Source organism: Leucoraja erinacea, chromosome 21, assembly GCF_028641065.1.
Source record: "Leucoraja erinacea ecotype New England chromosome 21, Leri_hhj_1, whole genome shotgun sequence".
In the NCBI taxonomy this organism is placed as follows: Eukaryota; Metazoa; Chordata; class Chondrichthyes; order Rajiformes; family Rajidae; genus Leucoraja; species Leucoraja erinaceus.
In genome coordinates, this window is record NC_073397.1 from 36957541 (window position 1) to 36970100 (window position 12560).

General features: G+C 45.9%; 1 protein-coding gene across 4 annotated transcripts in view; it reads right to left on the reverse strand.

Annotated features, from left to right (window-relative positions):
* The window catches only part of ptprt (protein tyrosine phosphatase receptor type T), a 540461-nt gene that overhangs the window by 41536 nt on the left and 486365 nt on the right, over positions 1-12560 (reverse strand). For all 4 annotated transcript variants that reach the window (XM_055652682.1, XM_055652681.1, XM_055652684.1 and 1 more), the window contains one exon: positions 12342-12378. In XM_055652682.1, coding sequence (XP_055508657.1) covers positions 12342-12378 — 37 coding nt within the window. The remainder of the gene's footprint in view (positions 1-12341; positions 12379-12560) is intronic.

A 12560-nucleotide genomic window follows, 5' to 3' on the forward strand; every position in this document is an offset into this window, starting at 1 on the left:
GAGGGGTGATTGTATAGAGGCGTTTTAACTCAACTCTCATATGCTGAGAGAATGGAGCAGCTGGGCTTGTACACTCTGGAGTTTAGAAGGATGAGATCATTGAAACATATAAGATTGGTAAGGGTTTGGACACGCTAGAGGCAGTTAAAGAATAAGGGGTAAGCCATTTAGAACGGAGATGAGGAAACACTTTTTCTCACAGAGAGTTGTGTGTCTGTGGAATTCTCTGCCTCAGAGGGCGGTGGAGGCTGGTTCCCTGGATACTTTCAAGAGAGAGCTAGATAGGGCTCTTAAAGATAGCGGAGTCAGGGGATATGGGGAGAAGGCTCCTGCTGATTGTGGATGATCAGCCATGATCACATTAAATGGCGGTGCTGGCTCGAAGGGCCGAATGGCCTACTCCTGCACCTATTGTCTATTTCAGATCTTTGTTTTTGGATGAGAGTCACAGAGCGACGCACAATGCTACGTCCATGGATTGTGAACACGGTCTCAGTGAGATCTCATCGACTAACCTCAGGGGAAGACAAGGCATGGGGATTGACAGATTCTTGATTAGTACTGGTGTCTGGGGTTATGGGGAGAAGGCAGGAGAATGGGGTTGAGAGGGAAAGATAGATCAGCCATGATTGAATGGCGGAGTAGAATTGATGGGCCGAATGGCCAAATTCTGTTCCTAGAACTTATGAAAAGGCGTGATGCTTTGGTACAAGTCTGTTCACTTAACAGAATTTTGCGTTTTAGTCCAAAATTGGAGCAAATAGTTGAAGTTGAGTATTTGACAGCCGCATAGTTTGTGAATGGCAACTCCATCAACAGTTAAGATGTCCGCGGAACTGGAGTTGCATTGTTTTGTCCTGGTTTAACTAAATTTTCAATTAAAATTAATTAATTTCACAAGTGTCAGCACCGAACCCATTAAGATTCCAGATAATTAATCTAACGGCCACTGAGTTTAGTGACAAGGCCCCAAGCACAAGCAAAACAAGATGACATCACTATTTTGTCCCTGTTGATTGATTGGAATGTTTCATTGAGTCAATGATCTTTATTTTCTAAATCCAGTATAACATACAAAACACAAGTGTTGGGCTCATATAGAAACATGCACAATAACACGTTGCACCGCACAGTTTGAAGATACATTTAACAGACTACTTACACACACATACATGTGCGCGCACACACACACACACAAACGATAATACACGCAAAATAACACGCAGGCTCAAAGTGTCATTTCATTAAGTGATTACATATTGAACAGTGTCTGAATTAAAGTGATCTGTGAAATAGTTAGATCATCTAATTAATCAAAGCTGCCGCGTTGCTAAATTACATAATATATACACACACAAATAATGCATACTTAATTGCAACAGTTGCAAGCAGTTGCAGATTTGACAGAGTAATTAATATTGATCATCTATCATTTTGTTAATGACGTGCTGTTTGATAATCATGCTTCAACAATCCAATATTGATGGAGACTTATCGTGTGAGGAGGAGGTATCTCAGGCTCTGTAAAGGACAGTTTGTTCAGTGCCAAGGCATCTATCTCCCAGAATACTGAAAAACTGTGCAAAATGATATTGGCCTGCAAATCAATGGCACTATTTTTTTTGGTGATCTTTAGGGCTGTTTTGTGGTAAATGCAAAGATCTTGTCGCATCGGAACGACATCTATTTTTATAACTCACACAATATTCTCCAAGATTCAAGACATGCTCCATGAAATAATGTCCGGTTTTAATGACTTTGCTTTTGAGAACAATCTAAATGCTCCACAATGTAAGCGCACAGTTGAATGGTTTTACAACCAAAGCCAAACACATTCTCTTCTTTTCCCCATTCATTCCTGTCATTACGGAAAGCTACTGTCCCACCAGGGTTGGAGGATACAGTGATTTTGTCGACCAATACTGCTCTCTCAGCCAGATTGTGCTATGAAACAGGGAAAAAAAGAGAAAATGTATCACTTTGGGAACCCTTGTGGTGCATTACATCAGTACACTCTCCCATTATCTTACAATCCTAAATTTCAATTGAGCTGAGACGAACATTCTGACAATCCGATTCCAAGTGGCTGCATCAATAGCCAAGAACACATCTACCCTCCTTTATCTGAGACCAAAGAGGCAGCTGGGAGCAGCATGTGGGAAGGGGAGATACGCACTATCTTTCAAAGCTTTTGGACAACTGAAGAATTTTGATAGCTTCCGCTAAATGATTTCCACATCGGGTCATTTCTCTGTCAGACCTCCCCACCATTGAAGGGACCTACTGGAGACGTAACCTCACATCATCATGAAAGACCCACACCACCCTGGCCATGCACTCATCTCAGAAGAAGGTCCAGGAGCCTTAAAACCGTGACCCCCAGGTTCAAGAACAAGTTCTTCTCAGCAACCACCAGGCTCTTGAACACGACTCAACTATGAACTTCTACGGATTGTATTTGCTTGAACTGCGGATCTTGGGGCTTGTTTTTACACCAGTGTTGGGATTGTTAATTTATCGATGGTTTGATTATTACAGATTGTATTGTGTTTAAAATCGTGTTATGCTCCAAGTAAAAATGTTATTGAAGACTTTAGAATGACTGCACTGTGCAGGAGAGGGTTTAACGTTCCCCGGCACTGAGGTCAACTGGAGTGCAGGACAGAGATTTGTCTGGAAACTCATCCCTGGTCGCTGTGCTGAACGACTATGTAGTGCTGGCTGTGAATTTTAAGCTGGTTCTGAAATTTCTTCCATTCAACGGAACTAATTTTCAGAAGCAGAGTCGAAGGCGCAGCTATTGGCGTGGAGCACAATGACCAAAGATGAATTTCTGGATGGACATCTCTCTGCAGTGGTCTAGATGTTGAGACAATCTCCCCATGGATGGTGGAACCAGGAAGCTGGATCCTGCCTGCAATTATAGCAAGATGCTCAATGTTGTCAAGACAGAGTCTTAGGGCCAATGGAATCAAGGGATATGGGGAGAAAGCAGGAACGGGGTACTGATTCTGGATGATCTGCCATGATTATATTGAATGGCGATGCTGGCTCGAAGGGCTGAATGGCCGACACCTCCACCTATTTTCTATGTTTCTAATAATCCAGTCCAGTGTTTGTACCTTCAGGTACAATCGCCAATCAATTGATCACAAGCCTCTGACACCAGTCAATGTGCCATAACCACGTACACCATTGGCTTTTGCTTGTCCTAGAGCTGTACAGCATGGCCCTTCGGCCCACCTAGTCCATGCCGACCAAGTTGACTTACTGGGCTAGTCCCATTTGTCTGCACTCGGCCCACAGCCCTCTAAACCCTTCCAATCCATCCATCTGTCTAATGTGCTCCCATTGATAAGACTCAAGGTGTTCAGTCCTTTTGACCAGAATCCTGCTACAATTCTGCCACTCTGGCCACCTTGCACTCCACTACAGTGTGTAAACCTGACTGTGAGACCACACTTGGAGCTCCGTGTGCAGTTCCTGCTCACCCAGCTGTGTAAACCTGACTGTGAGACCACACGTGGAGCTCCGTGTGCAGTTCCTGCTCACCCAGCTAGAACATAGAAAATAAAAACTCTCTCTTAAATCCATCCAGTGACTTGGCCTCTGTGGCTGGGAATTCCACAAATTCACAACTCTTTGGGTGAAAACGTTTTTTCTCACCTCAGTCTTAAATGGCCTCCCCTTTATTCTAAGACTGTGGCCTCTGTTTCTGGATTCGCCCAACATTGGGACCATTTTTCCTGCATCTAGCTTGTCCAGTCCTTTTATAATTTTATGTGTTTCTATAAGATCCCCCCTCATCCTTCTAAACTCCAGTGAATACAAGCCTAGTCTTTTCAATCTTTCCTCATATGACAGTCCCGCCATCCCAGAAGAAGAATGTCATTAGGCTGGAAAGGTCGCAGAAGAGATCCACCCGAACGTCTACCTGGGCTTGCGGACTCGAGTTATCGGGAGAGGTTGGACAAGCTGGGGCTTTTCTCCATGGAGCAGAGGATAAGTGTACAAGATGATGAGGGGCATGGATAAAGTGAACACTCACAGCCTCACAGGGCATTGGCTTAAGGTGAGAAGAGGGAGCTTGAGGAACACATTTTCACTCAGATGGTGGTCCGTATCTGTAATGAACGGCCATAGGCAGCTATAGAAGTGATTAAAAAACAACTTTTAAAAGATATTTGAACAGATACCTGGATAGGAAGGATTTAAAGGAATACGCGGTGCTGGCTCGAAGGGCTGAATGGCCTACTCCTGCATCTATTATCTGTTGTAGACAAGAGTGCAGCATCTATGGAGCGAAGGAAATAGGCAACGTTTTGGGCCGAAACCCTTTGGGTTGCCTATTTCCTTCGCTCCATAGATGCTGCTGCACCCGCTGAGTTTCTCCAGCACTTTTGTCTACCTTCGATTTTCCAGAATCTGCAGTTCCTTCTTAAACACCTATTATCTATTGACTAGGCCCAGTAGGGCAGACATAAACTGCTGGAGTAACTCAGCGGGACAGGCCGCATCTCTAAGAGAGGGAATGGGAGACGTTTCGGGTTGAGACCCTTCTTCACCCATTCCTTCTCTCCAGAGATGTGTCTGTCCCGCTGAGTTACTCCAGCAGTTTGCGTCTACCTTCGATTTAAACCAGCATCTGCAGTTCTTTCCTACACAGCCCAGTCTGGCAACTTGGTTGGCATGGACAAGGTGGGATGAAGGGCCTGTTTCTGCGCTGTACACCTCTATAACTCTACGGTACCCATTTCACAATTGTGGAGTGAACGACGCATCTCTGCTATCGCTACCGACGTTGTGTTTGCTGTTATTTTATTTTCTCTGCTCAGAAATTCTGCTCAGCTCCTAGATTACATTTCACATGGATAATATCTCAGCGGTGCATCGTCCGACAATCTGCCACTCACACTGTTTCTGGAGAACACTTGCAACGATCAATCTTAAAGCTGTGACAACAAATTGTCATTGTTCCACGCGAATCTCCAGCCTAACTGGATCCACATAATCCCACTGTAGCCTGTGCATCTTTGTGTAGATAGAAGGATGCCAGGACTATGATGCATCGCCATCCTACCAGGCGAAACGTGTAGGAAGGAACTGCAGATGCAGGTTTAAACCAAAGAGAGACACAAAATGCTGGAGTAACTCAGAGGGACAGGCAGCATCTCTGGAGAGAAGGAATGGGTGACGTTTTGGGTCAAGACCAGAAAGTCTGAAGAAGGGTCTTGACTCGAAACGTCACACATAGATGCCGCCTGTCCCGCTGAGTTACTCCAGCATTTTGTGTCTATTTCAGGGCCTGACAGCCAAATTTAATTAATAGATTTTACCTTTTAAACTTCTGTAACCTTTTTATAATAAAACTGATAAGAGGAAAAAAAAAATTCTAAAAATCCTGAAATCGATTTTTAAAAACTTTGTTGAGGTACAGGTGCCTAACGTTACATATACAAACACTTCCTGCTACAACTTTAACCCTGTAATCAATCCTTCCCATTTTCTCCTCTCCACACCAAATTATTTACCTACACTAGGTGGACTAGTCAACGTCTTGGTCGGCATGGGCTAGTTGGGCCAAATGGCCTGTTTCCATGCTATATGACTTTATAGGTAGACACAAAAAGGTGGTAACTCAGTCAGGCAGCATCTCTGGAGAGAAGGAATAGGTGACGTTTTGAGTTGACACCCTTCTTCAGATCATGGATCTGCAGTTCCTTCCTACACGTTCGCCTGAGACGGCTTAAACAGCTGATAGGATGGCGATGCATCATAGTCCTGGCATCCTTCTACCTACACAAAGATGCACAGGCTACAGTGGGATTATGTGGATCCAGTTAGGCTGGAGATTTGTGTGGAACAATGACAATTTGTTGTCACAGCTTTAAGATTGATGGTGGCAAGTGTTCTCCAGAAACTGTGTGAGTTTTACTCCAGCTTTTCTGTCTATCTACGGTTTAAACCAATTCTGACTGACTGAGGTCTGTCGGACAGGAAGTCCAGAAGCCATTTGTAGAGGATGCCCCAACAGCAAAGGCCAGGGGTTTAGAGAAGGGTGAACTGTAGTCAATGGTTAGCATCTTGATGTCGGAGTTCCTATGGTCAGGTGATCAAGGGTGTAGCACCACAGACATGGCATCCGTCGTAGACCTTTGCGCAAATGACAGGGTGTTGAGATTGTCCGGAGGATTGGCACAAATCTTCCAAGCGGTGCAGCGGGTAGAGCTGCTGCCTCACAGTGCCAGAGACCCGGGTTGGATCCTGACCTTGTGTGCTGTCTGTGTGGAGTTTGCACGCTCTCCCTGTGACTGCGTGGGTTTCCTCCGGGTGCCCCGGCTTCCTCCACATCCCAAGGACGTGCGGGTTTGTAGGTTAATCGGTAACTTGTCCTCTGTAACTTGTCCTTAGAGTGTAGGGAGTGGGTGAGAAAGTGGGATAACACTAGAACTAGTGTGAATGGGCGATCGATGGCCGGCGTTGACTCTGCGGGGCTGAAGGGCCTGTTTCCATGCTGTATCTTTCCAAAAAGCATTTCATCGTGGTTGATGTTGGAGCTGCTGGGCAGCAGTCATTGATAAGGGTCATATTATTGTTATTGGTATTGTAAAGACAATGTCCATGTGCCTAAAGGGCCCGTCCCACATTCACCACCTAATTCACAACCTTTTTTACTCGCGGACATTTTTCATCATGCTAGAAAAAACGCCCCGACCTACTTGATGCCACGAGTACCTACGACCAGCATCACGACCTGCTACGACCTACCTACGACCTCCTACGACCTCGTGACGACCATGCTGCGAGTATGAGTCAAGGACAAACTCAGCAGAGGTCGTGAATTGGGTCGTGAAAGTGGGACAGATCCTTAACTCTGTGGCCTCCCTCGGTAATACTTGTGTTATGTGAGCAAATAGATCTGGGGACAGCGTTGAATATGTCAATAAAGACTATCTTTAATCGGACTTTACTGGAGTTTATCGTGCACTGAACATTATTCCATTTACCCTATATCTGTACACAGTGGACGACATGATTGTAAACTTGTGTTGTCTTTCCGCTGACTGGTTTATACGCAACAAAAGCTTTTCACTGTACCTCGGGGTACGTGACAATAAACGTCGTTCCGCTTTGGTACATGTGACAATCAAACACGCGATATGATAATAAACCAGACTAAACTAAACTAAACTTTGTGGATTAGCCACGAGAGGCAGGGAACCGGGTGAAGTCCACGCTGTCTGGATTGCTCATCAGCGGCTATAGTTGACGAGAAAGCTGAGACGTAAGGGGCAGGTTGATGGAATACTTTGGTTCTGAAAGCCTGTCCCACTTATGTGATTTTTTCGGCGACTTGCCGGCACCCGTCATTAGTCGCAGCAGGTCGCCGAAAATTGCAACATGTTGAAAATCCAGCGGCGACCAGACAAAAGGTACGACTCTTTGAGTGACGACTCACCACCAGACAGGCATCACCCCGCAGTCGCAGGTGGCGAGTAGTCGCCCAAAGAGTCGTACCTCTTTCTGGTCGCTGCTGGATTTTATCGCCAAAATAAAAATCGGGTAAGTGGGACAGGCCCTTTAATAAATCGAGGGCTTTCAAATAAACCGTCTGGGAATGGTAGGAGATTACTGGGACCGATCAGAAAGTTGTCAGCAGTCAGCAGATGGATGATGATACTGCAACAACTGTTATCTTTGGCAAAAGCTCCACAGATTGGAAAAAACTTTCACTCCAGGCAGTTGTGGATTTGTGAGCCGCAGAGACACAAATTCAGGGCAGAGGAGAAAGCTGCTTAAAGAAAAGGAACAACACCTCTTTGTCTTGCTCCAGTTACAATGGGTAGGATTAAACTTGTGACCCGTTCGTTGCACGGCAAACATCTTTGGTGTTGAGATGCATTGGTCACAGTGAGCGGGAGATTAGCACTGGATAAACACGAGAGTCGTACACAACCAAACGCCAACGTTAGCTGTTGTATTTGATAAGAGTTTGTGTGATCGTATTCTCAAGGAGATGGTTGAGTTGGGGCACTCTTTCTCGCAATGGACAATAGATAATAAACAACAGGTGCAGGAGTAGGCCATTGGGCCCTTCGAGCCAGCACTGTCATTCAATGTGATCATGGCTGATCATCCCCAATCAGTACCCCGTTCCTGCCTTCTCCCCATATCCCCTGACTCACTATCTTTAAGAGCCCTATCTAGTTCTCTCTTGAAAGTATCCAGAGAACCGGCCTCCACCAAGGCAGAGAATTCCACAGACTCACAACTCTCTGGGTGAGAAAGTGTTTCCTCATCTCTGTTCTACTTGGCTTACCCCTTATTCTTAAACTGTGGCCCCTGGTTCTGCACTCCCCCAACATCGGGAACATGTCAAAGTGAGTCACCGCACAATTACAAATAATACATTCCATCCAGCCCCAACTTTCCCGGGGGAGATTGGAAATAATTGAAGATTCTGATGAGTGACTTCATTAATTAACAATCTGCTCTGAAAGTTTCAAGTGACGTTTCCTTGTTCTGTCTCAGCAACCACAGGGTGGAGTATCCACAACGCTGAACAGCAAGCCTCAAATACCCTAAAGACGGAACGACTTGCATTTACATAGTTGCCTTCCACGGTCTCCAGATGTCTTAATGCATTTCACAGCCAATTAAATATTTACTCAGGTGTAGTCACAGTTGAGATATGTCAAATTATCTTCACACAGCAAAATCCAACAAATAACCAAATCATCTTGCTCAACAGTGTCGGTAAGAGGCAAACATTCTGACAAAGGGTTCCCACCTGAAACATCACCGATTCCTTATCCCCAGAAATGCTGCCTGACCCGCTGAGTTCCTCCAGCATTTTCTTGTGTTTGTGGAAATATCAAGGTTGCAGTTCCTGGTGTCTGTGCAAATATCAGTATTCAGTAAAGCACTGGTCTGGGGGCAGGCCTGGATACCCCATGGACCACCGCAGAATGGATGAAGAAGGTCGAGAGATGCCAGACTCTGTCTGCGTTCTCTCTCCACTTCCCTTCATCCAAGTGTAAGTGTGAAGTAAAACACCAGTCCAATTCAAATCCTTCCGAAAACCCCCAGAAATATGACTAATAATAAATCATTTAGCTGTTGAGAATCATACATTTTTAATGCTAATTCTCCATGGAGATGGAGTCCAAAATCCGTTTAGGGGAGATTGATGTGTGGGAAGGCACGGCAGAAGCTCGTATAGACTGAAGATAGACACAAAACGCTGGAGTAACTCAGCGGCTCAGGCAGCATTTGTGGAGAACATGGATAGGTGACGTTTCACAGAGTGCTGGAGTAACTCAGTGGGTCAGGCAGCATCTGTGGAGAACATGGATAGGTGATGTTTCGGGTTGGGACCCTTCTTCTCACTGAAAGGGGAGGGGAGAGAACTGGAGGTAAGAAAAGGCCAGAACAATTGGTGGTGATTGACGGTGTTTTTTCAGTCAGCCATGAGAGTTTAAAGTGCATCTGATCTGTGGGTGAGGGTCTACACCCTGCTTGATGTAAACCCTCCAAAACTGGTACTTCTCCCTGAATTCCACGTACGCCAGATTTTAAAAATTGGCCAATATTTCCAGCGAGAGGCACAATTAAATTATTGAGACTTTATAACAAAGTTTAATTGGCAGGGGACATTCTCATGGCGATGTCGTGACAACGGCGCTGAAGCAAGGTTTAAGGATGGGATTGGTTTTGACATTGTGCTCTCCTGCTCCGTCACTCACACACACAGCAGAGCGTGGAGTGCAGATATGGAATCATTAATCTCACTTACACCCCGACAACGTGAATGGCTGGAAGTGGAGGTGTGGGAAAAGGGGACGCTGAACAACATTCTGAGTGCTTCGAAAATAATTTTTAATCAGTTGCCGGACAAATCTACCCGGCCCTTACAGCGCCCTGTCCCTAGACCCTAGACTCTCCCCTGATTCACTTGTCCATCTCTGTCGAAGGCCATTCCTTTCTCTCTCTCTCGCACTCCGCACCTTCCCATGCAACCTCAGCAGATGCAACAACTGCCCTTTCATCTCCGTCCTCTCCCACTGACCCGTACGCAAGCACTCCTTCCTCCAGAAGCGGCTGGTCAAGCAGGAGGTAGCACTGTAACCAACACCCAGTCGAAGGTAGCGTTACGTCAACTTTATAAGTGAGGTAGAGCAGGAGACTATAGGTGGAAGGGGACAGGGCCAGAGGGGAAATGGACAAATGGGTGCCCATCTCATCTGTATCCACCTATCACTTTGTCCCACCCTTACCTCCCTTACAGATTTCTCCCCCAGCCTCCCCCCCCTCTCTCTCCCCCCCCCCACCACCCACCACCACCACCAGTCTGGAGAAGGTTCGCAATCCAAAACGTCAAAAAAAAGACACAAAGTGATAGAGAAACTAATCACGATTCAGGAGTCAGGCAGCATCTCTGGAGAACACGGATAGATTATGTTTTAGGCCAGCACCTCTTCTGACTGATTATTACCTATCCATGTTCTCCACAGATGCTGCCTGACCCACTGAGTTACTCCAGCATTTTGTGTGCTTTTTGATGTGTAGTTGCCTCTGCTGAAGAATATACCATTCCTTGGGTCTTTCTGATCAAATAACCTTCGACAGTAAACGGTGGTGTACTTGTCTATTGGTAATTAAGTTTGCGCATTTAGTGGGAGACTATTGCACCTGACATCAGATAACTCCTTCCAAGAAACATTCCTCTGTTTTTTGCCACCAATGGCCAATGTTTGTCTTCTGTGGTGAATATGGAAATCGTAAAATAATGGGCTTGTCCCACTTGGGCGGTTTTTCAGCGGACTGCCGGCGACTGTCAAGTTGCTGGCACTCGCCTGAAAAACCGGCTACTGGAACGGCGACTACCAGAGTGGAACACACACACACACGCACGCACGCACGCACGCACGTACACACACACACATCGCAAAGGTGGGGGCCAGGTCAAGCGGGGGAGCGCTGTCTGAAATTCATACAGTGCAAAGCCAAGGTGATACAGACACACACCGCGATGAACAGGAAGGTTGGCGCTGTAATTAAGATGGCTAGCACAGTGCACAGTAAGTCCTTTAAAAGAGGGGGGAGGGAGGGAAGAGGGGGGAGAAGGGAGCAGAAGGAGTGGAGAGAAGGGGGGGGAGACACTTTTAAGCAGCCAGACAACTTTTAATAAGCCAGAGATACACGGCTGTGAAGCTCAGCGGACATTTAACACTACCAGTTGGTTATCCTTGGTTCTGAAAACTCCTGCTTATGTCTTTTTCCCCAATGAGTTAATGAAATTGACGGGTCAGCAAAGGCGATTAACTAAAACTACCTACGACTACCTACCTATAACTACATGGTGACCCCACTACAACTGCACCACGACTACAGGAATATCCATTATCTCCAAGGTGACCAATTTCTGGTCGCAGAAAATGTTTCAACATGTTACGGCGACCATACTGAGGCCGCGACTTGTTCCCAGAATGCGGGAACTCCTCGCAACCATGAAGGAGACTCACCAGAGAGCACCAGCAAACATGTGGCAAGCGCAGAGTCTCCTGCACCCGCCCAAAAAGTTGCCTAAGTGGGACAGGCCATAACTGTCACAATTCATTGAGGTCTCACTTCTTTTCCGTTAGCATTGAAATACAAGCCTTTCTCAAAGCATCAGGTGGAAAGTCATCTAAATCCAGCAACTAAGTCTGCTCGTGACTGCCTGGTGAAACGGTGTTATGAGGCTCTCCGAGACAAGACAGTGCCTTTACCAACCAACAGCACAGTCACCGCGCCAAAGACTTGGGATAACTCAGCAGGACAGGCAGCATCTCTGGAGAGAAGGAATGGGTGACGTTTCGAGTCGAGACTGAAGTCTGAAGAAGGGTCTCGACCCGAAACGTCACCGTTCCTTCTCCCCAGAGATACTGCCTGTCCCGCTGAGTTACTCCAGCACTTTGCGTCTATCTTCGGTGTAAACCAGCATCTGCTGTTCCTTCCTAATTCTAGTGCACCAATCTAGTTCTTGAACAGAAACACTTAAACCTAACATCAGGACTCTCTAGTTTGGAAGACAATTCTTTTTGATTATGTGCAATTAGAGGGAAGTATAACATATTAAAATAAGCGCAAGGAATGTGCAGTATGTAAGGATAGGTAGACAAAGGTGCTGGAGAAACTCAGAGGGTGAGGCAGCACCTATGGAGTGAAAGAATAGGTGACGTTTCGGGTCGAGACATCCCGCTGAGATTCTCCAGCATTTTTGTCTACCTTCGATTTTTCCAGCATCTGCAATTCTTTCTTAAACAGTAAGTAAGGGGGAAGTTAGTTTTTATGCTCACCTTGTGTTGCTATGTAGTGACGAGGCCGATGGTATCCCTAAACAAATAACAAAAAGAGAAAATAAACTACATAATAAGAGCATCGACCATTTTTCTCTCACAATGTTCATCGTGAACAAGGTGTGTAACACCGATAAACGCTCGCACTGTCTCTAATCGGACTTTACTGGACTTAATCTTGCATTAAATGTTATTCCCTTTATCCTGTATCTGTACACT